This window comes from Rhamphochromis longiceps, linkage group LG9, assembly GCF_057381845.1.
Source record: "Rhamphochromis longiceps isolate RC_006_pf linkage group LG9, R_longiceps_female_GT1.1, whole genome shotgun sequence".
Classification (NCBI taxonomy): domain Eukaryota; kingdom Metazoa; phylum Chordata; class Actinopteri; order Cichliformes; family Cichlidae; genus Rhamphochromis; species Rhamphochromis longiceps.
In genome coordinates, this window is record NC_140565.1 from 31982807 (window position 1) to 32008061 (window position 25255).

The 25255-nt window shown below is 40.7% G+C and overlaps 2 protein-coding genes across 10 annotated transcripts; both read right to left on the minus strand.

The window, feature by feature from the left end:
- Positions 1-1675: 1675 nt before the first annotated feature.
- On the minus strand, positions 1676-10411 carry LOC146662607 (uncharacterized). Of its 6 annotated transcripts, XM_085417519.1 has the most exons (6): positions 9871-10398; positions 9269-9358; positions 7986-8194; positions 7303-7408; positions 5039-5635; positions 1676-4181 (listed from the first exon to the last, which is right to left on the minus strand). In XM_085417519.1, the coding sequence occupies exons 4-6, from the start codon at positions 7318-7320 to the stop codon at positions 3603-3605; spliced, it is 1194 nt and encodes a 397-aa protein (XP_085273645.1). In that variant the 5' UTR covers positions 7321-7408; positions 7986-8194; positions 9269-9358; positions 9871-10398; the 3' UTR covers positions 1676-3602. The 6 variants fall into 6 exon arrangements, with proteins under 6 accessions (XP_085273645.1, XP_085273644.1, XP_085273647.1 ...); XM_085417518.1 differs by lacking the exon at positions 7986-8194; XM_085417521.1 differs by having other exon boundaries at positions 9269-10398.
- A 6728-nt stretch (positions 10412-17139) lies between these two features.
- On the minus strand, positions 17140-24739 carry LOC146662608 (uncharacterized). 4 transcript variants are annotated; one of them, XM_085417527.1, is made up of 5 exons: positions 24174-24739; positions 23572-23661; positions 22022-22127; positions 19746-20342; positions 17140-18882 (listed from the first exon to the last, which is right to left on the minus strand). In XM_085417527.1, the coding sequence occupies exons 3-5, from the start codon at positions 22037-22039 to the stop codon at positions 18307-18309; spliced, it is 1191 nt and encodes a 396-aa protein (XP_085273653.1). In that variant the 5' UTR covers positions 22040-22127; positions 23572-23661; positions 24174-24739; the 3' UTR covers positions 17140-18306. The 4 variants fall into 4 exon arrangements, with proteins under 4 accessions (XP_085273653.1, XP_085273650.1, XP_085273652.1 ...); XM_085417524.1 differs by having other exon boundaries at positions 17140-18885; positions 24174-24736; XM_085417526.1 differs by lacking the exon at positions 23572-23661 and having other exon boundaries at positions 17140-18885; positions 24174-24737.
- Between the last annotated feature and the right edge of the window lie 516 nt (positions 24740-25255).

The window sequence follows — 25255 nt, forward strand, 5'->3', positions numbered from 1 at the left end:
CCATATATCAAACGATCACTATGGCATTACTGAGAGTTGAAAAACTGTCTAAAATCTTTCATCTTTAATAAAATGATCAGCGTTCTGCTCTACCAGGTGTAACAATTGAGTTTAACATCCAGGCATCCATGAAAACGGAATTTATGACATTTAACGGAGTTAGAAGTTAGCAGGGAGTTAGCTCGCTAGCTTCTATCTAAATACAATATAGCATGTCCTGACTGCGGGGTTTTGGAAACAAATTAAAACGTACAGCTCTGTTATCACTTCCAGCATAAATGAAGACAGAAAACTAACCAGCAGTGACGTTTGTAGGGTTACTGAAGTTGGGCTAGCTGGTATATAATGATGTGCTATGTGACCGCTAGCGACACAGCTATGTTAGCACAATGTAAACAAGCTAACTTTTTTTTTCCACTCGATAAAAGTTAACGTGAGTGTTCTCGGTGGTCAGGAACAAATGTAATCGCATGGCAGGATGCTGTAAAAGGACCAAACTTCAGCCAGGAGAACAACTGAGATAATCCATCCCCAATGTGAGGTCATTCATATACTGCTGCATGGGCTGGGCTGTAGTTACATCCTAAGGTTTTAAAAACTGAGCTTAAATAAATGATTAGCGGTAATAAAAGCCGAGGGAGGTCAACAGGGATCACTGACTGTTTTAGGAGCTTTTTGAGATCAAATAGAAGAAAATACATAACATTAAACATGTTAACAACACAAAAGCCATATTAAACGCAGACTACTTTAGGCCCAGAAGTAGGATTCGTCACGTCATCACTGAACAACTGGATTGCTTGACAGACTGACCACGTGCACCATACACATACCTTTTTCTTTTTTGAATCTTCAGATCACGTGCGTACCGAATCGTGGCGTGGGATTGGATTTCACATCAACCGTGATCCGTTGCACCTCAACTAACCTGTAAATTTAGTCTTTTCAAGAAAGCAATTTTTTCTTTTTTACACCATAAAAGCCTTATTTTTGTTGATTTCCTACTGCTAAGCAGAACACACATGAACTTTAAGGCCTGGATAAATTTGAAACGTTGTTGTCTACAATGGAAAATGGCTAAAAAATAAAAACAGGTATTCAGATCCTAATTTTATAAATTCTCTACTCAGCTTTGCTGCCTCCAATATCACTGAAATGCTGCTTGTTTCTTCACATTTTCCCAACATGCTTGCATTTAAATCGGTCCCGTCTTCTCTCTGTGTACCTGGCCTGTACCACCGCACTTGCTGTCTTTGGAGCGTCTGCCCCCCTTCCTTCTTTCTCAAAATGACATGATCCCAGTTTGTCTTGTTAAAGTGAATTGTTAAATGTTGTCATTTTTATGCTTGCCATCTCTACATTGTTTCAACTCTGTGATAAAAGGAATTCCTTTGTCCCCCTCCCCAGCCTCTCAAGGTGCGGGGGGGGGCTGTAGTGTTTTATCACAGGCACATCCTTGTGAAGGTTTGTTTGGTAAGCTTCCTGCCCTCTGTATGGCTTCACTGTGTTGTGTATGGTGAACCAGTATATATTGGGTGTGGGGGAGATTATGACTAAGGATGTTGTTAGAAACAGTTGGAAGAGACACACACACACACACAGATGTTTACACATTGTTGCAAAATCTCCCAATTCTTTTAATCTTTGGGCTGAAGGAAAGACAGTACTCGGTGTATTTATGCTCAATCAACAATCATTTATTTCCATACAATTCAACACTCATGAGCATTAGAACCATCATGATGGGGAGACATGCATGAAGAGGGTCACAGCAAATCTCAAAATGGTGACGGGTTACACAGCCTCTTATAGCTCCTAGCGGCCCCGACATAGTCGTAAAAGCCTAAACATTCACATTCTTTCTCTCTTACGGCGCCTAAATTACGACCTCGGCTCCCTGTCTTTCTGCTCTCTGTAAGGTGGGGGTATGGAATGTGGTCGGTCTCTTCTGCCCTAGACACAAAGTCTCCTTCTTACAACCTTCTTTTTATGATTCAACAATAAAGCATGTCAAGAAAACAGTGCAAGACAGTCACAGCAGATCAAGGATACAGAGTGATGCACACTTATCTGATGAACTACAAAAATGATTATGTTCTTTTAACCCAAAAGTATAATGAGGACTAAACTACATACACAGCACACCATCTAAACTAAAGGATAATATATGTCCTACAGCTGTTATCATAATTCAACTACTTTGATTACATATATAAGGTAACATATGATAACAGAATAATATCACAACATACACACGCATAGTGCCTTGTCTTAGAACCATGTGGGAGGTGCTTTGCTGTGATGTGTATTGTGTGAACTGTTTTCCAACAGTCACATATTTTCCCGGACCGGCATTTAAGGTGTTGAAGATAAATACAACAGAATAAAATGATATGACCAAGACAAAAACTGCGGTATTTTGTAAATGTAATAATAATAAACCTGTATTCACTAACTTTATTAGCAGGCTCCTCCTGAAATGCGCCAACAACACTGAGAGTAACATCCTCCTCTCTGCCCCTTAATGCTCTCTGGTCACTATGGTAACATGTAAATATTTGAAATTTATTCATAACACACGGGAGAAGTCCCAGGGAAACAGAGTTAATGATAAAAACCCTGAAAACCATACATTTCATCTTCGAGCCTCAACTGTCGCGAATTGGTACGAAACAAAAGACCTCCATGAAGACCACCTGGTATTATGAAACATACCCAGTTTTACAAAGGGGATCCCATTTTCTTCACACAGCTTCTTCAGTGTAGCATTTTTTTTTTTTGCTCCACTTTTTTTTGCAAATAAAACTGCACCAGCTTGACCACACAGCGATTAAACGTCTCACAGTTAGGAACCTTGCGATCAACTGATGTTAAGCAATTCTCCAGTGTGTGTGCTGTGCACAGAATGTGCACAAGAGAGTCTCCAACTGTAGCAAGTTGCCGGTGTTTTGGCACAACGCCATTGAAGATACCCACGTTGATAGCAGCCTCGTTTGTGCACGCAGCGACCAACGTTGTTGTCCAGTCATCCAAGCCTGTGTCCTCAAGAAGTCTCACAAGTCCATCCCTACGTGGTGCGGTCAGCACCCAGTTCAATCAGTCCAAGAAAGTCAGGGTTAAACTCTCCTTTGCTGGACACAGACACAATGTAAATGATTTCCTGCTCGACTTTTGTGATGTCCACAGATCCATCGGAAAGCATCCCCAAAGTCACTTATTCGAAAAAAGTCTTTTCTTCGGCTCTGGCTCTGGTTGGTGTTTCTTAGGTGGTGGCGAAACACCAAAGAAGCTGCAGCAACACGTGTCAGGTTGAATGAGATGGTCAAGTACGCAAAGGCGCTTGGTAACATAAATGTCACTACGCATTCGTAATTTTTGACACACATACGCACCTGAGTAGCAGCTAGGTGCATCCCTGTCTATAACACAGTTTAACATGTTTATCTACTCATCAGCTGTTTAATTTTTCTCAGTACACAAGACGAACATGTTCATTCACAGCTGCCTCATCACATTTTTACATCTGAACTCTGTGGAGCCTGATCTCAAGGGTTTTAAGTCTGACCCTGAAACCAGTAGAGGATCTTTCTGTCTCTGCAGATTCACTGTGATGGGAGTGATTTCAGCCCTGAGTGATCACGCTGATGTTTGCACAGAGCCCATAATGAAGTGAATGTTTTGGCACATTGGTAACAGTGAAACAGTTTATTAGTAACGTGGGATCGTTTGTGTGTGGAGTATGAACTGAGATTCCTGAAGCTCTTGTCACACTGGTCACAGCTGTAGTTTCCTTCCATGTGTGTATGTTCATGATTGTTACGAGTACCTGAATGTGAGAAGCTTTTGTCACAGTGTCTGCACTTGTATGGTTTCTCTCCTGTGTGGACTCGTTTGTGTGTTTTAAGGTTGACTGCAGTGGTGAAGGATGACCCACACTGATCACAGAGGTGCTTTTTAACCCCACTGTGAATCAGTTCATGACATTTTAAGTGATGTGATGTGGTGAAGCTTCTCCCACATTCTTTGCAGTATTTCAGTTTGTCTCCAGTGTGTTTACGTTGATGTCTTTTTAGGGTGTATTGATCACTGAAAGTTATTCCACAAAGGTCACAGACAAACTCTTTCCCACCACCACAGTAATGACAGGGTTGAGAACTGGATCCATCTGTGTCGCTCTGCTTCTAAACAAAGACACAAACACAGTGTAAGTCAGTCCTTCAACATTTTTATCCTGAACGTCGCCTGAAATAAAGAGCATCTCTGCAGACGTCCAATTACATTTGACTGTTTCAGTTAACACACTCAGTTTACTGGGCTGCAATAACTACAATACTACCATCATAATACTACAGTAATACTTATTTCATGTTACAGTAACATCTGAGTTACACTAAAGTACTACTATGCTAATATTTGCAGGGTACCAACGCAGTGCTAAACTACTAACTGCAGTAATACTCATTTAATACTGCATTAATAACACTGTAACTGTGCAGTTATAACACTCAGCTCAATGGGACACAAGAAAAACACTACCCCCATGACACTGCAATTATAACATTAAATTAGTATTTTAACACTAATGTCTAAAAGTACTAAAGTTAAAAACAAGCAATGATACTACTGCTACAATATTACAATACCATTACGTAACGATACAACTTTGTTAACCATAAGAGAAGATTACAGAATGTTTTGGTTTTGTGCTTATTTTCATTTGTGTTTTATTTTATTACATGTGCTCCTGACAGAGGAATCAGGCTCTGTAAACAAAAGGCCTTTTATGCTGAAATAATAACAATATCATTATATACCAGGAAACTGCCTGAACATTAAATAACACCATCATATTAATTTTCAGGACTTTTAGTTTTTCATGATCGTGTAAACAAAACTCATAACTGACATGAAAATCTGAATAATCACTCAGAGCTGCTTTTCCATGCAGTAGAATTGCTAACATGCTAACACAGTTTAATGAGCAGAGTTGTTCCAAACAGTCAGGCTAAAATGACAAGATAACAATATAAATACATACCTCACAGTAACTGCACTTGTAGAGTCTCTTTCTGGTGTGGATCAGTTGGTGTTGCCTCAGGTAACATGGAGCTTTAAAAGTCTTCTCACACAGGTCACATTTATAAGGTCGTCCCTCAGTGTGGGTAAACATGTGTTGTTGTAACTGCCTGTTGGTTATAAACTGTCTGCCACACTGTTCACAGCAGTACACAACATGTCTGGTGTGAATGCGTATGTGTGTATTTCGGGTCTCTATGTGGCTGAAAGTTTTTCCACAAAAGTCACAGCTGTATGCCTTAATTCCAGAGTGGGTAACTAGATGCCTCTGTAAGTGGCCACTTTGAGTAAAAGCTGTGCCACACTGATCACAGCTGTACGCTTTAACTCCACTGTGGCTGAGTTGGTGTCTTTTTAGGGAACCCTTCCAGGAAAAAGACTTTCCACACAAGTCACAGCTGAACAGTCTCTCTCCAGTGTGGATGACCTGATGCTGTTTCAGGTGACACTTGGAAATAAAACCCATCCCACACTCGTCACAGGTGTGTTTTTTCTCTCCCTTTCTTCTGTGAGGTTTGTCGGCCTCCTGAGAGCGCTGACTTCTCGCTCCATGTTGGTCCTGCAGTGACAGAGATACAGAGGCAGTGAGTGAAATGCAGTCGTGGAACAAACTCAACCTTCAAACTCCCTCCATTAACACTAGTTTTAAACCTGAAGGTGGAGTGTGGCACCAAACACCTTAAAGGTCTCTTATCACCACCTGCTGGTAGTTCTAACACATTACATCCAACCTGCTGTTAAAAATAATTCATGACTGTTCAAACACTAAAATCAAGCCCATCCCTCCTGCTGTACACAGTTATTAATGCTAGCATGCTAACACACTCAGAAAAGTATAAATGTTTACCAAGTCTATACTTTTATGTTTCCTATTATATATTTCTATCATTTTGTCATTTTTCAATATTAATAATTACAATGTAACATTTAAAAGTTGATTCAGTGAAGGAAAATATTTTACTTTTGCTCCCTACATTAGAAAAAGAAAATTGTATTTTGTACTCTTTACATTTACAAAACAGATGTGTTACTTTTAAGGCATGTGAGGGGTTTATTTCATCACTGCAGGCATCAAACATCAAACCAACTTGAGAAACGGGAAAAGTAACACATGAAAGACAATCCTGATCGTGTACTAATCACCAGGGTATGAAACATAAAAAGAGATGAAAGAGGCAAAACTGTGAGTCATAGTCAGGAGTTAAAGTGAGACGTTGTTCTTCTTTCTTTTTTGCACAGCACCTGAACAAACAGGTAATTTCAAATGCAGCGTTTCTATCAACAAACATCAGCAAACACACAAACCGTTTGTGTGCGGTGTGTCTCACAGTGTGTTGCTCGCTAAAGGTCGAGCTGCTGTACATCACAGGGAGAGAAAAGAAAGAGAGCTAACTTCACTCAGAGATGGAGAAAGATAAGACACACAGGACAGGAGAGGAAGAAGAGAGGTTAGATTTAAAGGGAAGGACTGCTCAGTGGGATTCGATCAACTGGAGATTAAAGCTTACATGTAAGTCCTCATGTGTTGAAATCAGATATTGGGTCTGTACATGTGACATTGTGTTTTTTTGGATAGTGAAAGATGCTGCAAAACAATCTGAGGCAGATTAACTGTGTTATTTAAAGACTGCATGAAGATCCTCTGCAGGTTAGTGCAGGATAAACAGGTTCGTTTGCTGAACTGTGATGGATTTAAAGTAAAGAACAGTGTGTGACTGGTGCACAGTGACTGTGGTGCTCATGTCAGAGTTAGATTACATCAAGTGTAGCAGAGATTCATTTAAACTGAAGCTCATGATGCTGACACAATGTATAATCACACTTGCACAGTCCAATCACTTTGTAACCAGTTATAGTAGTTTCTCATAGGTAATACTACAACAAGCTTTATGAATATTCATGTGTGTAACCAATAAAACAACCTGCAGGGGGAAAGCAAGTTGAAATGGGTTGGAGACAATTGCTTCCCCCTCGCGAGTGAAAACTTGAGCTCTGTGTGACCTCGTTCCTGAGTGAGTTTCTGTTTATCCAGCAGTATCAGGGGTAAAACTCTGACAAATGTCCATTTGATTATTAATAATGTTGATGAATAAACCTTCCTTATTTTAACATGTGCTGTGGTCTCTAAAAAACAACATAATATGCAACACAGTCATATAACAGGTTGGGAGGATGAGAGTTTTAGACGTGACTGATTATTTGGTGAAACTGTGATATTTTCCTCACCTCCTGTGTTGAGCTCATTGTTTCCTCTGTAGTGACTCAGCTGAGTCCAGATGGCTGAAAATGTTCCTCTGCTGCTCCGTCAGACTCTTCTCCTCCTGCTGATCAGCTGGGACACAAAACAGATCTTTGTTAGGCTCCACACTGCACTGAAGAGTCAAAGTGTCTCATATGTTCATCTGACAACACAAAGTACAAATTTCACTCTGATTGCTTGTAGAAATCTTGTGAGACGTGTTGTGCTGCAAAGTGAGGAAACTCTCTCACTCACTTATACTTCAGGAGGAACTTTGTGACATTGGCTCTAATATTCTAAGCAGCCCTTTACTATGACAGGGCCAGAAAGTCCTATTTGAAGGTTTGGGAGAAGGACCATGTTAAAGGTGGATTGGGGTTTATACACTTTGTTATGATACAGGTAAGGCTGTAAGAGCCTGAGAAGGTGTCCTGAATGAACCTCTAAAACCAGTTTTCAGCTAACGACTCTGCTTCAGTCTGGAAAACAGCAACTACAAGTTTAAAGACTCCATCAACAATTCACACCCAGCAACAGCCTGAACAGCTCCTCCTGTGGTTTCCACAAACAGGGACAGACCTGTTACTCCCCCACCCCACACTTTCAACTCCTTCAGCCCCCCAGTTCCACCCCCCCCACCCCCACCATTCATAATAACAGAGGCCCACACCTGATCACCACTTCACAAGTCTCTCCAGCCCCCATGGTGCCGCTCTCCAAACTCCACCATTCCCCAAACTTTGATTCTGTTCATCTGGACGTAGCTTTTTGTGGGAGAAACGTTTCATCACTCATCCAAGTGACTTCTTCAGTCTCAGCCGACTGCAGGTTTCCTCAATCTTCAACAGTGCATTTGCATAATGACTGAAACGAGCACCACTGAAGGAACAATGGGCTGGGAGGTCAGTTATTGAGCATTAATATGCAAATTCTCATGATCATTGATCAACAACCACTGATCCCTTGCAGCGGGAATGGTACTCATTGCCATTGATCAGCAGTCTTTGATTAATGAGCTTTGATCAGTGGTTTCAGTGCTTTCCTTCCTGCTTTGACTGCAGCTGTGTTTGACACAGGAACGATTATACTTTATTCTTTTTGGGGGAAGTGCAGCTTTAAACCTTCACATGATTCAAGTCAACCCAACAAATCAATCTGGACGATCACAGGTGGGAAAAACTTCTGTAGATAAAATAAAACCCAACATTCACATGATTAAAAACACGACTTCACCAAATCACCAGGAGCTGCACATTAACCACCACAATATATTTTTATTCTCTGTGCTTCAAATATGAACACTGTTTACTTTCATCTCTGTTTCATTAGTTTTTGTTAACATCTTCCTGTTCCAGAGGGTGATGGGAGTCAAAGAGGAGGTACTGGTCCGTAGTACATCGAAGTTTACCGGAAGCCCACACATACGGACCAGTACCTCCTCTTTGACTCCCATCACCCTCTGGAACACAAACTTGGAGTAATTAGGACCCTACACCACCGGGCAGAACAGGTTCCCTCTAAGCCTGAAGGTAGAGCTGGGCGATATAAGATTTTTTTCATATCACGATATGTTTTTTTCATTTCAGGCGATAACGATATCTATCACGATATAAGCCAAATAACTATATTTGTAAGATTTAAATGTGCCGTTGCTCACAAGTAAAATGTGAAATAATCAGCAGCTTGTTTTTATTTAAATATTTATTTCCCATAATAAGTTCAACAGGGTAGATGTACTTAACACTGCCAGGCTTCTACCTTTCAACCTTTAAAAGCCGGAGAGCAGCCAAATGGCTGGTAGGCTTTTAGCTAAGCTTTAGCTTCAGCCAAGTGGAAGCTAAATTGGCTAGTCATTCATATGTATATTAGGTTGTTACCTGGGAATTCTGGAGGGAGGGGAGTGGGGGTGTGTGACTGAGGGGGTGGGAGAGCTGCTAAAAGCTGTGAACTTACTTCCTTTTGTGTTTCATCTTGAAGCACTCTCAATCATCCAGGGAAATAAATCTCCAAAAGTCACCAACTTGGAGTGTTTCAGTTTGCCATCTTAGGGAGAAATCAACACACATGGGTGTATGTCCTTTGTTGCTGAGATTTATTGATGAAAACAGTACAAAAAAACCAACCATTTGCACACATATTTACAAATAATAATAAAAAGTGAGTGAATACATTTCAACATTTTCAGCAATGTCTTCAAGTAACTTAAAGAAGTCCAGACGCTTTTCTTTGCAAGCTCCTTTGACTGTGACCCTGATACTGCAGCAGATCGCTCTCATCCATTTCCTGTTATCACTTCAAATAGAAACGAGGCTGTAGAGGTTTGGTGCAGGCAGAAAAACAGCTGCAGGGACAATGAAAAGACTTTTCTGCTCCAACTTCTCCCAGCATGCTGAGCTAATGATTAGTTGGTGTTTTTCTCCAAACACTCTCTCACTCTTCTCTCAACGTGTTCACAATAAACTGTGAACAGACACCGAGGAGAGCAGCAGAAGACCTCATTCAGGAGCTAAACTCAACATGAACTGAACTCACAGTAAAGTTAGCTCGGTGCTTACCTTTAGATGAGCCCACAAACCGAGAGAAACTCCGCGATGAAGCTGCAACTCTTTCCAAACACAGGAAACAGATCAGGGAGCAGAGACCCACGTGGTTCACGCTGATCTCAGCTACGATCCAGGAGACAAGGGTGGGCAGATCGATGCAGATATCGATCCAAACGTTGGTTTAGTTTGTTTTATCATCCAAATTCAACCTTTTACTCGCTTTAGATTAAAAAATAGCTCCGTCATCCCGGAAGGCGCTTCGTCTTCTTTACATTGTTTATTGGCGGTTGTCAAACAACAAAATTGTCCTTTACTGCCACCAACTGGTGTGGAGTGTGAACTGGCACGTCGACCCTCAAACTGGAATAATGCCCGATAACCTTACAATAAGATCCAGTTTCAGTTTTGTGTTTATGTTTTGGATCAGTCGCCCTCTCACAGTTTAATATAGTTTCCTTTTTCTTTTCTTTTCTTTTTCCTGTCCCGTTTGGCTCTTTTGCCATCAGAATTGTTGTCTAAAGGCAAAGAAAGATGCCCAACGGATTTACTTTACCAAATTGACCATCCCAGCCTTGCCATAATGATCCATTTGATTCACCTTTTATTGTTTATTTTATTTTCACTTGCTGAATACGGGACAGACTTGGCTGGGGGAAAGAAAGGGAGAAAGAAAGAGAAACAGCTGAGAAGAGGGACAGGGGAGAAGGGCAAAAAACAAAAACCAACACAATGGGCAGTAAAAAAAAGAAAAGAAAAAGAAAATGCATCTATCGATCACCTGTTGAGAAAGAAAAAAGAAAACAAGCAGAAGAGAACAAGAGTAATAGAATAAACAACATCACAATGATATATGGGAATATGACAGTAAATACTAAATATTAAACATTATTGTGCAGCACATAAGATCAACAGAACACAGTGTGCTTTGAGGTAGAAGCCAAAAAGGGTGTAGTTTGTGGGTGTGATCACCCGTGTGTACACCTGTGAGCATGGACGTGCTTGTTTTTTTAAAAGGTTCCTTCATGTAATGATCTGCTAGAGGGTGTGGGGGGGCCACAGCCCCGTCCTCCAGGGCATGAAGCAGGTGTGGAGGAGATCAAAACTCCAGACATCCAGAGGCCCCCAGAACACAAGAGACCAAGGAAGACCAACAGAGGGGCAGCCGCGCCACTGTCCCAGAAAGAGCTGAGGAGAGTCCCAGATGAGGGCTCACTCAGCAGCCGCGGAGCAGAAGCCAGGGGGAGTTGCAGTGACGCGCCCGTGAGCTCCGCCGGCAGCCAGCTGTGCCTGAGTGACCGAGCCCCACCTCCGAAGTGGCCCAAGCAAGCCCCAGGATCCAGTCCCCGATAAGCGGCCGCCAAGGAGTGAGCCGGTGTGTACCTGGACGCCCATCCCCAGACACAAAGAACCACCAACGCACCGATGTCTGAGGGAGTCCGCCACTGGCAGTGTAATGTAGTTTCCTCTTCTCTTTGATCGCCCAGAGATGTGGTGCAGAATATGCCATGAAAATCATTTGTTTGAAGCCAGCTCACCTCCTGCAACCAGAATACGTGCTTCTTTTGCAGTTCAGACTACTTCTGACATTTCTGTGGAGGAACACCAAAGTAACTGCTAAACCCTCCTGGGTCCAAGTATAATTTGCCATTTTTGACTACTTTTGATTTTACCTCTACAATATTATTATTAATATTATTATTATTATTATTATTATTATTATTATTATTATTATTATTATAAAAACAGTTTATCTCGCCTTGTTTGGTATAATCTTTTCAGCACAACCTCAAATATCTGAAATTTGAGTTATTTTTTACATTTCGGCATACTATATTAGCACAAGTTATCTAAGTTCAAGCAAAAATTCAAACTCAGAGTAGAAAAAAGTTACATTTTTTCCTGTGAAACCCATAAAAATGTTTGAAGAATCATTTTCATAACTTGAAATGCAAATACAAAATTGTACATTTCTAAAAATTCTGCACATGTTTTGGAAACAACAGTTATCTGGTACTATTCGCTGCATCAAATAAGAAGGCACACAAATTATTTGTGCCAGTCCAAAAAAATAGTTTGTGTTCAGTATAAGACAGAAGAGAACACCACAGGCCTAAACCCTGCAGGTCTGACAGCAGGAGGTGGATCAGTCCAGTTTTTCATGTGGGAACAGCGTTTACACTGGAATCTGCCTCTGATGGCTTTGATGGAGCAAAGATGCTTGAAGAGCGTCTCTCAGCATGGGCCCGAAAAAAGTTCTGTCAGCTGAGGAAGGCGACGATATTAAGAAGCTGCTGGAGTTTATGACAGAGGAGATTTCTGCTGTCAAACTGCAGCAGAAAGCCATCCTGGACCTGGTCAAGGTGGTTGTAACTGTCCCTGAGACAGTTAAAATAAAGTTGATTATTTTATGTTTCTGTGATAGATTCATGCTTAATTTAGTTCATTTATTTATAAGATAAGATGATAAAAGTTTAACATTAATTAAAAAACATGTCTAAAAAATGTGATTACAAAATATGGGGTTGTTAAATATGTAAAGTGCTGTAAAGTTTGTATGAGGTAAACTTTGTAATTGTCACATGACCAGAGTTTGGTTGAGAGCACAACCATGGCATTGTGGAGCTAGCATGGATACATGGCTACCGATGCATCTACAGCCTCAGCGTTAATGAAAACACAAAACAGCACTGTTAAAACAAGGAAAGAAACTGAAAGGAGCCGATGTCTTCATGAATGAACATCTGATAAAAAGAAATGCGGACATTGCCAGGAAAGCACGTTACTTGAAGAAACAGGGAAAAATTCAGAGTACATGGACCAGCAACTGTAAAGTATTCATTAAACTCAATGGAACACCGGAACAAGCCAAAGTGTTGGTCAACAGAAATATGGAGGAGCTGGACAAATACTGAGGTTCAACTTACACTGGAGGTATGAATACACATGTGACGTGACACACAACACAACACATGGCACAGTCTAAAAGAGCTTCATCTGCATCTGGCAACAATATCAATATAACTCATTGGAATTCTCTTTATGATAATCTGGAACTGAGAACATTTCGATACACAGACCATAATGTTCTAGACTTAGAAAAGGATATAGACCCGGAAAATAATTTCTTCTATAACATCAGCAATAACTGCTGCTACTTCACTGATGAACAGTTTAAACACACCATCAACATGGAAAATAAATGATCAATAATCCATTTTAATAGCAGAAGTCTGTGTGCCAACTTCAACAATATAAAGGAATATCTAATTGAGTTGACAAATCCATTTGGAATTATTGCCATTTCTGAAACATGGACCAATGCTGAGAAAGGACTGGACTTTGAACTGGTGGGATTTGATGTGAATTTTGTAAATAGAAGGAACAAAAGTGGAGGGGGAGTAGCTGTGCATGTGGATAAAAACCTAAATTACAAGGTGATGGAAAGTATGACAACTGCGATTGATAATTTATTAGATGGTATAACAATTGAAATTTATAAGGAAAGAGAGAAAAATCTAGAAAAAACTAGCTGTATATATATATATATAGAACACCTTTCTCTATTTAATGACTTCATAGAAGAAATATTCTCTAAAACAAATCAAAAATTTATGTTTATCTGTGGTGATTTTAATATTGACCTGTTGAATAAAAAAACAAACAAACATAAAATGACCAACGAATTTCTAAACACTATGTACAGTTTGAGTTTACATCCTAAAACAACCAGGCCTAGCAGAATTAAACCACATTGTGCCCCCTTACTTGACAATATTTTTTTACTAACAATATGGAAAACAACGTTTTGAGCGGATTATTAATTAATTACATCAGTGATCAAAAATCTCACGGTTCAGATTGGATCATGGTTTTAAGTCACGGATCGGATCACTTTTCGGATCAGCAAAAGTAGAAAAAAAAGAAAAATTCAAGTATTTTTGCCTATTAAAAAAACATTCAACTGAAGACTCATTCCACGCACTTATATAAAAACAAATTAAGGTGCAATATGGACATTATGGACCATGCTGGGCATCCTCTGTACACGGCCATAAACAACCATAGGAGTCTGTTCAGTGAGAGGTTGGTTCTCCCAAAGTCAAGGACCAGCAGACTTAAAAAGTCCTTTGTCCCACACGCCATCAAACTGTTTAACTCCTCGCTGGAGGGGAAACGGGGACAGAGGAGGGGGGAACAAGTAAGCTGTAGTGCCTTTTCACTGTGCAATAATTTTTGTTAATAACCAACGGTGTAATAGACTCACAATATTTGAAATGTGCCGTTCCCTTGGACTGGTTCTTATATAGCGCTTTTCTACTCTTCTGAGCACTCAAAGCGCTTTACACAACTTGTGCATTCACACCCATTTGCACAAGCACATTGTTCTAGGTGCTTTCTAAGTAACATTCACACACATTCATACTCCGATGAATGCATCGGAGAGCAATTTGGGGTTAGTATCTTGCCCAAGGATATTTGGCATGCAGCCAAGGAAGCCAGGAATCGAACCACCAACCTTCCGATCAGTAGATGACCTGCTCTACCGCCTGAGCTACAGCCACCCCTTGTTTTCTTATTCCTATTTATTCTATTTATCCATTTTGTATTCTCTGTATTTATATATGTGGTATATTTCTGCTCACATTCTGCAACTTCTGCCGGTGCTGTGTTACAGGAAACTGAATTTCCCGGCGGAACCCACCCGAGGGATAAATAAAGTTTCATTTAATCTAATGTAATCTATAGGGCAGTACGGGCCGTTGCCCTGGAGGTCCACCCATTTGTAGTTGGGAATTAGCGTGGCTCAAGCATGTTCATCATAGTTTAAACCCCTTGTTTTGCACAACGGAATACGGCCTCTTGTCTTTTGTAATAGCTTTAGCCCGGTTGGATTGGGCAGCAAAGGGCTGCTTAAATGCCGCAACTTCCTCTGCTCCGGCACTTGGACTGCTAGCGCTGACCATAACTATCCGGTTATGGATAGTTATGGCAGGGAGTTAGGGAGTTAGGGAGTTAGCTCGCTAGCTTCTATCTAAATACAATATAGCATGTCCTAACTGCGGGGTTTTGGAAACAAATTAAAATGTACAGCTCTGTTATCACTTCCAACATAAATGAAGACAGAAAACTAAACAGCAGTGACGTTTGTAGGGTTACTGAAGTTGGGCTAGCTGGTATATAATGATGTGCTACATGACTGCTAGCGACACAGCTATGTTAGCATAATATAAACAAGCTAACTTTTTTTTCCACTCGATAAAAGTTAACGTGAGTGTTCTCGGTGGTCAGGAACAAATGTAATCGCATGGCAGGATGCTGTAAAAGGACCAAACTTCAGCCAGGAGAACAACTGAGATAATCCATCCACAATATGAGGTTAGTCATTCATATACTGCTGCATGGGCTGGGCTGTAGTTACAGCCTAAGGTTTTAAAAACTGAGCTTAAATAAATGATTAGCGGTAATAAAAGCCGAGGGAGGTCAACAGGGATCACTGACTGTTTTAGGAGCTTTTTGAGATCAAATAGAAGAAAATACATAACATTAAACATGTTAACAACACAAAAGCCATATTAAACGCACACTACTTTAGGCCCAGAAGTAGGATTCGTCGCGTCATCACTGAACAACAGGATTGCTTGACAGACTGACCACGTGCACCATACACATACCTTTTTTTTCTTTTTTGAATCTTCAGATCACGTGCGTACCGAATCGTGGCGTGGGATCGGATTTCGGATAAACCGTGATCCGTTGCACCTCTACTAACCTGTAAATTTAGTCTTTTCAAGAAAGCAATTTTTTCTTTTTTACACCATAAAAGCCTTATTTTTGTTGATTTCCTACTGCTAAGCAGAACACACATGAACTTTAAGGCCTGGATAAATTTGAAACGTTGTTGTCTACAATGGAAAATGGCTAAAAAATAAAAACAGGTATTCAGATCCTAATTTTATAAATTCTCTACTCAGCTTTGCTGCCTCCAATATCACTGAAATGCTGCTTGTTTCTTCACATTTTCCCAACATGCTTGCATTTAAATCGGTCCCGTCTTCTCTCTGTGTACCTGGCCTGTACCACCGCACTTGCTGTCTTTGGAGCGTCTGCCCCCCTTCCTTCTTTCTCATAATGACATGATCCCAGTTTGTCTTGTTAAAGTGAATTGTTAAATGTTGTCATTTTTATGCTTGCCATCTCTACATTGTTTCAACTCTGTGATAAAAGGAATTCCTTTGTCCCCCTCCCCAGCCTCTCAAGGTGCGGGGGGGGTGTTTGATGTTTGGTAAGCTTCCTGCCCTTTGTATGGCTTCACTGTGTTGTGTATGGTGAACCAGTAAAGGAATTGAACCATATATTGGGTGTGGGGGAGATTATGACTAAGGATGTTGTTAGAAACAGTTGGAAGACACGCACACAGAGACACACACACACACACACACACGCGCATACAGATGTTTACACATTGTTGCAAAATCTCCCAATTCTTTTAATCTTTGGGCTGAAGGAAAGACAGTACTCGGTGTATAAATGCTCAATCAACAATCATTTATTTCCATACAATTCAACACTCATGAGCATTAGAACCATCATGATGGGGAGACATGCATGAAGAGGGTCACAGCAAATCTCAAAATGGTGACGGGTTACACAGCCTCTTATAGCTCCTAGCGGCCCCGACATAGTCGTAAAAGCCTAAACATTCACATTCTTTCTCTCTTACGGCGCCTAAATTACGACCTCGGCTCCCTGTCTTTCTGCTCTCTGTAAGGTGGGGGTATGGAATGTGGTCGGTCTCTTCTGCCCTAGACACAAAGTCTCCTTCTTACAACCTTCTTTTTATGATTCAACAATAAAGCATGTCAAGAAAACAGTGCAAGACAGTCACAGCAGATCAAGGATACAGAGTGATGCACACTTATCTGATGAACTACAAAAATGATTATGTTCTTTTAACCCAAAAGTATAATGAGGACTAAACTACATACACAGCACACCATCTAAACTAAAGGATAATATATGTCCTACAGCTGTTATCATAATTCAACTACTTTGATTACATATATAAGGTAACATATGATAACAGAATAATATCACAACATACACACACATAGTGCCTTGTCTTAGAACCATGTGGGAGGTGCTTTGCTGTGATGTGTATTGTGTGAACTGTTTTCCAACAGTCACATATTTTCCCGGACCGGCATTTAAGGTGTTGAAGATAAATACAACAGAATAAAATGATATGACCAAGACAAAAACTGCGGTATTTTGTAAATGTAATAATAATAAACCTGTATTCACTAACTTTATTAGCAGGCTCCTCCTGAAATGCGCCAACAACACAGAGTAACATCCTCCTCTCTGCCCCTTAATGCTCTCTGGTCACTATGGTAACATGTAAATATTTGAAATTTATTCATAACACATGGGAGAAGTCCCAGGGAAACAGAGTTAATGATAAAAACCCTAAAAACCATACATTTCATACTCGAGCCTCAACTCTCGCGAATTGGTACGAAACAAATGACCTCCATGAAAACCACCTGGTATTATGAAGCATACCCAGTTTTACAAAGGGGATCCCATTTTCTTCACACAGCTTCTTCAGTGTAGCATTTTTTTTTTTGCTCCACTTTTTTTTGCAAATAAAACTGCACCAGCTTGACCACACAGCGACTAAACGTCTCACAGTTAGGAACCTTGCGATCAACTGATTTTAAGCAATTCTCCAGTGTGTGTGCTGTGCACAGAATGTGCACAAGAGAGTCTTCAACTGTAGCAAGTTGCCGGTGTTTTGGCACAACGCCATTGAAGATACCCACGTTGATAGCAGCCTCGTTTGTGCACGCAGCGACCAACGTTGTTGTCCAGTCATCCAAGCCTGTGTCCTCAAGAAGTCTCACAAGTCCATCCCTACGCGGTGCGGTCAGCACCCAGTTCAATCAGTCCAAGAAAGTCAGGGTTAAACTCTCCTTTGCTGGACACAGACACAATGTAAATGATTTCCTGCTCGACTTTTGTGATGTCCACAGATCCATCGGAAAGCATCCCCAAAGTCACTTATTCGAAAAAAGTCTTTTCTTCGGCTCTGGCTCTGGTTGGTGTTTCTTAGGTGGTGGCGAAACACCAAAGAAGCTGCAGCAACACGTGTCAGGTTGAATGAGATGGTCAAGTAGGCAAAGGCGCTTGGTAACATAAATGTCACTACGCATTCGTAATTTTTGACACACATACGCACCTGAGTAGCAGCTAGGTGCATCCTGTCTATAACACAGTTTAACATGTTTATCTACTCATCAGCTGTTTAATTTTTCTCAGTACACAAGACGAACATGTTCATTCACAGCTGCCTCATCACATTTTTACATCTGAACTCTGTGGAGCCTGATCTCAAGGGTTTTAAGTCTGACCCTGAAACCAGTAGAGGATCTTTCTGTCTCTGCAGATTCACTGTGATGGGAGTGATTTCAGCCCTGAGTGATCACACTGATGTTTGCACAGAGCCCATAATGAAGTGAATGTTTTGGCACATTGGTAACAGTGAAACAGTTTATTAGTAACGTGGGATCGTTTGTGTTTGGAGTATGAACTGAGATTCCTGAAGCTCTTGTCACACTGGTCACAGCTGTAGTTTCCTTCCATGTGTGTATGTTCATGATTGTTACGACTACCTGAATGTGAGAAGCTTTTGTCACAGTGTCTGCACTTGTATGGTTTCTCTCCTGTGTGGACTCGTTTGTGTGTTTTAAGGTTGACTGCAGTGGTGAAGGATGACCCACACTGATCACAGAGGTGCTTTTTAACCCCACTGTGAATCAGTTCATGACATTTTAAGTGATGTGATGTGGTGAAGCTTCTCCCACATTCTTTGCAGTATTTCAGTTTGTCTCCAGTGTGTTTACGTTGATGTCTTTTTAGGGTGTATTGATCACTGAAAGTTATTCCACAAAGGTCACAGACAAACTCTTTCCCACCACCACAGTAATGACAGGGTTGAGAACTGGATCCATCTGTGTCGCTCTGCTTCTAAACAAAGACACAAACACAGTGTAAGTCAGTCCTTCAACATTTTTATCCTGAACGTCGCCTGAAATAAAGAGCATCTCTGCAGACGTCCAATTACATTTGACTGTTTCAGTTAACACACTCAGTTTACTGGGCTGCAATAACTACAATACTACCATCATAATACTACAGTAATACTTATTTCATGTTACAGTAACATCTGAGTTACACTAAAGTACTACTATGCTAATATTTGCAGGGTACCAACGCAGTGCTAAACTACTAACTGCAGTAATACTCATTTAATACTGCATTAATAACACTGTAACTGTGCAGTTATAACACTCAGCTCAATGGGACACAAGAAAAACACTACTACCCCCATGACACTGCAATTATAACATTAAATTAGTATTTTAACACTAATGTCTAAAAGTACTAAAGTTAAAAACAAGCAATGATACTACTGCTACAATATTACAATACCATTACGTAACGATACAACTTTGTTAACCATAAGAGAAGATTACAGAATGTTTTGGTTTTGTGCTTATTTTCATTTGTGTTTTATTTTATTACATGTGCTCCTGACAGAGGAATCAGGCTCTGTAAACAAAAGGCCTTTTATGCTGAAATAATAACAATATCATTATATACCAGGAAACTGCCTGAACATTAAATAACACCATCATATTAATTTTCAGCACTTTTAGTTTTTAATGATCGTGTAAACAAAAATCATAACTGAAATGAAAATCTGAATAATCACTCAGAGCTGCTTTTCCATGCAGTAGAATTGCTAACATGCTAACACAGTTTAATGAGCAGAGTTGTTCCAAACAGTCAGGCTAAAATGACAAGATAACAATATAAATACATACCTCACAGTAACTGCACTTGTAGAGTTTCTTTCTGGTGTGGATCAGTTGGTGTTGCCTCAGGTGATGTGGAGCTTTAAAAGTCTTCTCACACAGGTCACATTTATAAGGTCGTCCCTCAGTGTGGGTAAACATGTGTTGTTGTAACTGCCTGTTGGTTATAAACTGTCTGCCACACTGTTCACAGCAGTACACAACATGTCTGGTGTGAATGCGTATGTGTGTATTTCGGGTCTCTATGTGGCTGAAAGTTTTTCCACAAAAGTCACAGCTGTATGCCTTAATTCCAGAGTGGGTAACTAGATGCCTCTGTAAGCTCCTACTGTGAGTAAAAGCTCTGCCACACTGATCACAGCTGTACGCTTTAACTCCACTGTGGCTGAGTTGGTGTGATTTTAGGGCACTCTTCCAGGAAAAAGACTTTCCACACAAGTCACAGCTGAACACTTTAACTCCAGTGTGGATGACCTGATGACGTTTTAGTGACTCCTTCACAGTAAAACCCATCCCACACTCGTCACAGGTGTGTTTTTTCTCTCCCTTTCTTCTGTGAGGTTTGTCGGCCTCCTGAGAGCGCTGACTTCTCGCTCCATGTTGGTCCTGCAGTGACAGAGATACAAACAGAGGCAGTGAGTGAAATGCAGTCGTGGAACAAACTCAACCTTCAAACTCACTCCATTAACACTAGTTTTAAACCTGAAGGTGGAGTGTGGCACCAAACACCTTAAAGGTCTCTTATCCCCACCTGCTGGTAGTTCTAACACATTACATCCAACCTGCTGTTAAAAATAATTCATGACTGTTCAAACACTAAAATCAAGCCCATCCCTCCTGCTGTACACAGTTATTAATGCTAGCATGCTAACACACTCAGAAAAGTATAAATGTTTACCAAGTCTATACTTTTATGTTTCCTGTTTCCTATTATATATTTCTATCATTTTGTCATTTTTCAATATTAATAATTACAATGTAACATTTAAAAGTTGATTCAGTGAAGGAAAATATTTTACTTTTGCTCCCTACATTAGAAAAAGAAAATTGTATTTTGTACTCTTTACATTTACAAAACAGATGTGTTACTTTTAAGGCATCTGAGGGGTTTATTTCATCACTGCAGGCATCAAACATCAAACCAACTTGAGAAACGGGAAAAGTAAGACATGAAAGACAATCCTGATCGTGTACTAATCACCAGGGTATGAAACATAAAAAGAGATGAAAGAGGCAAAACTGTGAGTCATAGTCAGGAGTTAAAGTGAGACGTTGTTCTTCTTTCTTTTTTGCACAGCACCTGAACAAACAGGTAATTTCAAATGCAGCGTTTCTATCAACAAACATCAGCAAACACACAAACTGTTTGTGTGCAGTTTGTCTCACAGTGTGTTGCTCGCTAAAGGTCGAGCTGCTGTACATCACAGGGAGAGAAAAGAAAGAGAGCTAACTTCACTCAGAGACGGAGAAAGATAAGACACACAGGACAGGAGAGGAAGAAGAGAGGTTAGATTTAAAGGGAAGGACTGCTCAGTGGGATTTGATCAACTGGAGATTAAAGCTTACATGTAAGTCCTCATGTGTTGAAATCAGATATTGGGTCTGTACATGTGACATTGTGTTTTTTCAGATAGTGAAAGATGCTGCAAAACAATCTGAGGCAGATTAACTGTGTTATTTAAAGACTGCATGAAGATCCTCTGCAGGTTAGTGCAGGATAAACTGGTTCGTTTGCTGGACTGTGATGGATTTAAAGTAAAGAACAGTGTGTGACTGGTGCACAGTGACTGTGGTGCTCATGTCACAGTTAGATTACATCAAGTGTAGCAGAGATTCATTTAAACTGAAGCTCATGATGCTGACACAATGTATAATCACACTTGCACAGTCCAATCACTTTATAACCAGTTATAGTAGTTTCTCATAGGTAATACTACAACAAGCTTTATGAATATTCATGTGTGTAACCAATAAAAACAACCTGCAGGGGGAAAGCAAGTTGAAGTGGGTTGGAGACAATTGCTTCCCCCTCGCGAGTGAAAACTTGAGCTCTGTGTGACCTCGTTCCTGAGTGAGTTTCTGTTTATCCAGCAGTATCAGGGGTAAAACTCTGACAAATGTCCATTTGATTATTAATAATGTTGATGAATAAACCTTCCTTATTTTAACATGTGCTGTGGTCTCTAAAAAACAACATAATATGCAACACAGTCATATAACAGGTTGGGAGGATGAGAGTTTTAGACGTGACTGATTATTTGGTGAAACTGTGATATTTTCCTCACCTTCTGTGTTGAGCTCATTGTTTCCTCTGTAGTGACTCAGCTGAGTCCAGATGGCTGAAAATGTTCCTCTGCTGCTCCGTCAGACTCTTCTCCTCCTGCTGATCAGCTGGGACACAAAACAGATCTTTGTTAGGCTCCACACTGCACTGAAGAGTCAAAGTGTCTCATATGTTCATCTGACAACACAAAGTACAAATTTCACTCTGATTGCTTGTAGAAATCTTGTGAGACGTGTTGTGCTGCAAAGTGAGGAAACTCTCTCACTCACTTATACTTCAGGAGGAACTTTGTGACATTGGCTCTAATATTCTAAGCAGCCCTTTACTATGACAGGGCCAGAAAGTCCTATTTGAAGGTTTGGGAGAAGGACCATGTTAAAGGTGGATTGGGGTTTATACACTTTGTTATGATACAGGTAAGGCTGTAAGAGCCTGAGAAGGTGTCCTGAATGAACCTCTAAAACCAGTTTTCAGCTAACGACTCTGCTTCAGTCTGGAAAACAGCAACTACAAGTTTAAAGACTCCATCAACAATTCACACCCAGCAACAGCCTGAACAGCTCCTCCTGTGGTTTCCACAAACAGGGACAGACCTGTTACTCCCCCACCCCACACTTTCAACTCCTTCAGCCCCCCAGTCCCACCACCTCCACCATTCCCCAAACTTTGATTCTGTTCATCTGGACGTAGCTTTTTGTGGGAGAAACATTTCGTCACTCATCCAAGTGACTTCTTCACTCTCAGCTGACTGCAGCTCTCCTCAATTTTCAACAGTGCATTTGCATAATGACTGAAACGAGCACCACTGAAGGAACAATGGGCTGGGAGGTCAGTTATTGAGCATTAATATGCAAATTCTCATGAACATTGATCAACAACCACTGATCAAATGCTGTGATTGCAGCGACTCCCCAACTCTCTGAATGGTAATCATGGCCATTGATCAGCGGTCTTTGATTAATGAGCTTTGATCAGTGGTTTCAGTGCTTTCCTTCCTGCTTTGACTGCAGCTGTGTTTGACACAGGAACGATTATACTTTATTCTTTTTGGGGGAAGTGCAGCTTTAAACCTTCACATGATTCAAGTCAATCCAACAAATCAATCTGGACGATCACAGGTGGGAAAAACTTCTGTAGATAAAATAAAACCCAACATTCACATGATTAAAAACACGACTTCACCAAATCACCAGGAGCTGCACATTAACCACCACAATATATTTTTATTCTCTGTGCTTCAAATATGAACACTGTTTACTTTCATCTCTGTTTCATTAGTTTTTGTTAACATCTTCCTGTTCCAGAGGGTGATGGGAGTCAAAGAGGAGGTACTGGTCCGTAGTACATCGAAGTTTACCGGAAGCCCACACATACGGACCAGTACCTCCTCTTTGACTCCCATCACCCTCTGGAACACAAACATGGAGTAATTAGGACCCTACACCACCGGGCAGAACAGGTTCCCTCTAAGCCTGAAGGTAGAGCTGGGCGATATAAGATTTTTTCATATCACGATATGTGTGGGGGAGCTGCTAAAAGCTGTGAACTTACTAACTTTTGTGTTTCATCTTGAAGCATTCTCAATCATCCAGGGAAATAAATCTCCAAAAGTCACCAACTTGGAGTGTTTCAGTTTGCCATCTTAGGGAGAAATCAACACACATGGGTGTATGTCCTTTGTTGCTGAGATTTATTGATGAAAACAGTACAAAAAAACCAACCATTTGCACACATATTTACAAATAATAATAAAAAGTGAGTGAATACATTTCAACATTTTCAGCAATGTCTTCAAGTAACTTAAAGAAGTCCAGACGCTTTTCTTTGCAAGCTCCTTTGACTGTGACCCTGATACTGCAGCAGATCGCTCTCATCCATTTCCTGTTATCACTTCAAATAGAAACGAGGCTGTAGAGGTTTGGTGCAGGCAGAAAAACAGCTGCAGGGACAATGAAAAGACTTTTCTGCTCCAACTTCTCCCAGCATGCTGAGCTAATGATTAGTTGGTGTTTTTCTCCAAACACTCTCTCACGCTTCTCTCAACGTGTTCACAATAAACTGTGAACAGACACCGAGGAGAGCAGCAGAAGACCTCATTCAGGAGCTAAACTCAACATGAACTGAACTCACAGTAAAGTTAGCTCGGTGCTTACCTTTAGATGAGCCCACAGACCGAGAGAAACTCCGCGATGAAGCTGCAACTCTTTCCAAACACAGGAAACAGATCAGGGAGCAGAGACCCACGTGGTTCACGCTGATCTCAGCTACGATCCAGGAGACAAGGGTGGGCAGATCGATGCAGATATCGATCCAAACGTTGGTTTAGTTTGTTTTATCATCCAAATTCAACCTTTTACTCGCTTTAGATTAAAAAATAGCTCCGTCATCCCGGAAGGCGCTTCGTCTTCTTTACATTGTTTATTGGCGGTTGTCAAACAACAAAATTGTCCTTTACTGCCACCAACTGGTGTGGAGTGTGAACTGGCACGTCGACCCTCAAACTGGAATAAGGCCCGATAACCTTACAATAAGATCCAGTTTCAGTTTTGTGTTTATGTTTTGGATCAGTCGCCCTCTCACAGTTTAATATAGTTTCCTTTTTCTTTTCTTTTTTTTTTTCCTGTCCCGTTTGGCTCTTTTGCCATCAGAATTGTTGTCTAAAGGCAAAGAAAGATGCCCAACGGATTTACTTTACCAAATTGACCATCCCAGCCTTGCCATAATGGTCCATTTGATTCACCTTTTATTGTTTATTTTATTTTCACTTGCTGAATACGGGACAGACTTGGCTGGGGGAAAGAAGGGGAGAAAGAAAGAGAAACAGCTGAGAAGAGGGACGGGGGAGAAGGGCAAAAACAAAAACCAACACAATGGGCAGGAAAAAAAAGAAAAGAAAAAGAAAATGCATCTATCGATCACCTGTTGAGAAAGAAAAAAGAAAACAAGCAGAAGAGAACAAGAGTAATAGAATAAACAACATCACAATGATATATGGGAATATGACAGTAAATACTAAATATTAAACATTATTGTGCAGCACATAAGATCAACAGAACACAGTGTGCTTTGAGGTAGGAGCCAAAAAGGGTGTAGTTTGTGGGTGTGATCACCCGTGTGTACACCTGTGAGCATGGACACGCTTGTTTTTTTAAAAGGTTCCTTCATGCAATGATCTGCTAGAGGGTGTGGGGGGGCCACAGCCCCGTCCTCCAGGTATGGAGGAGATCAAAACTCC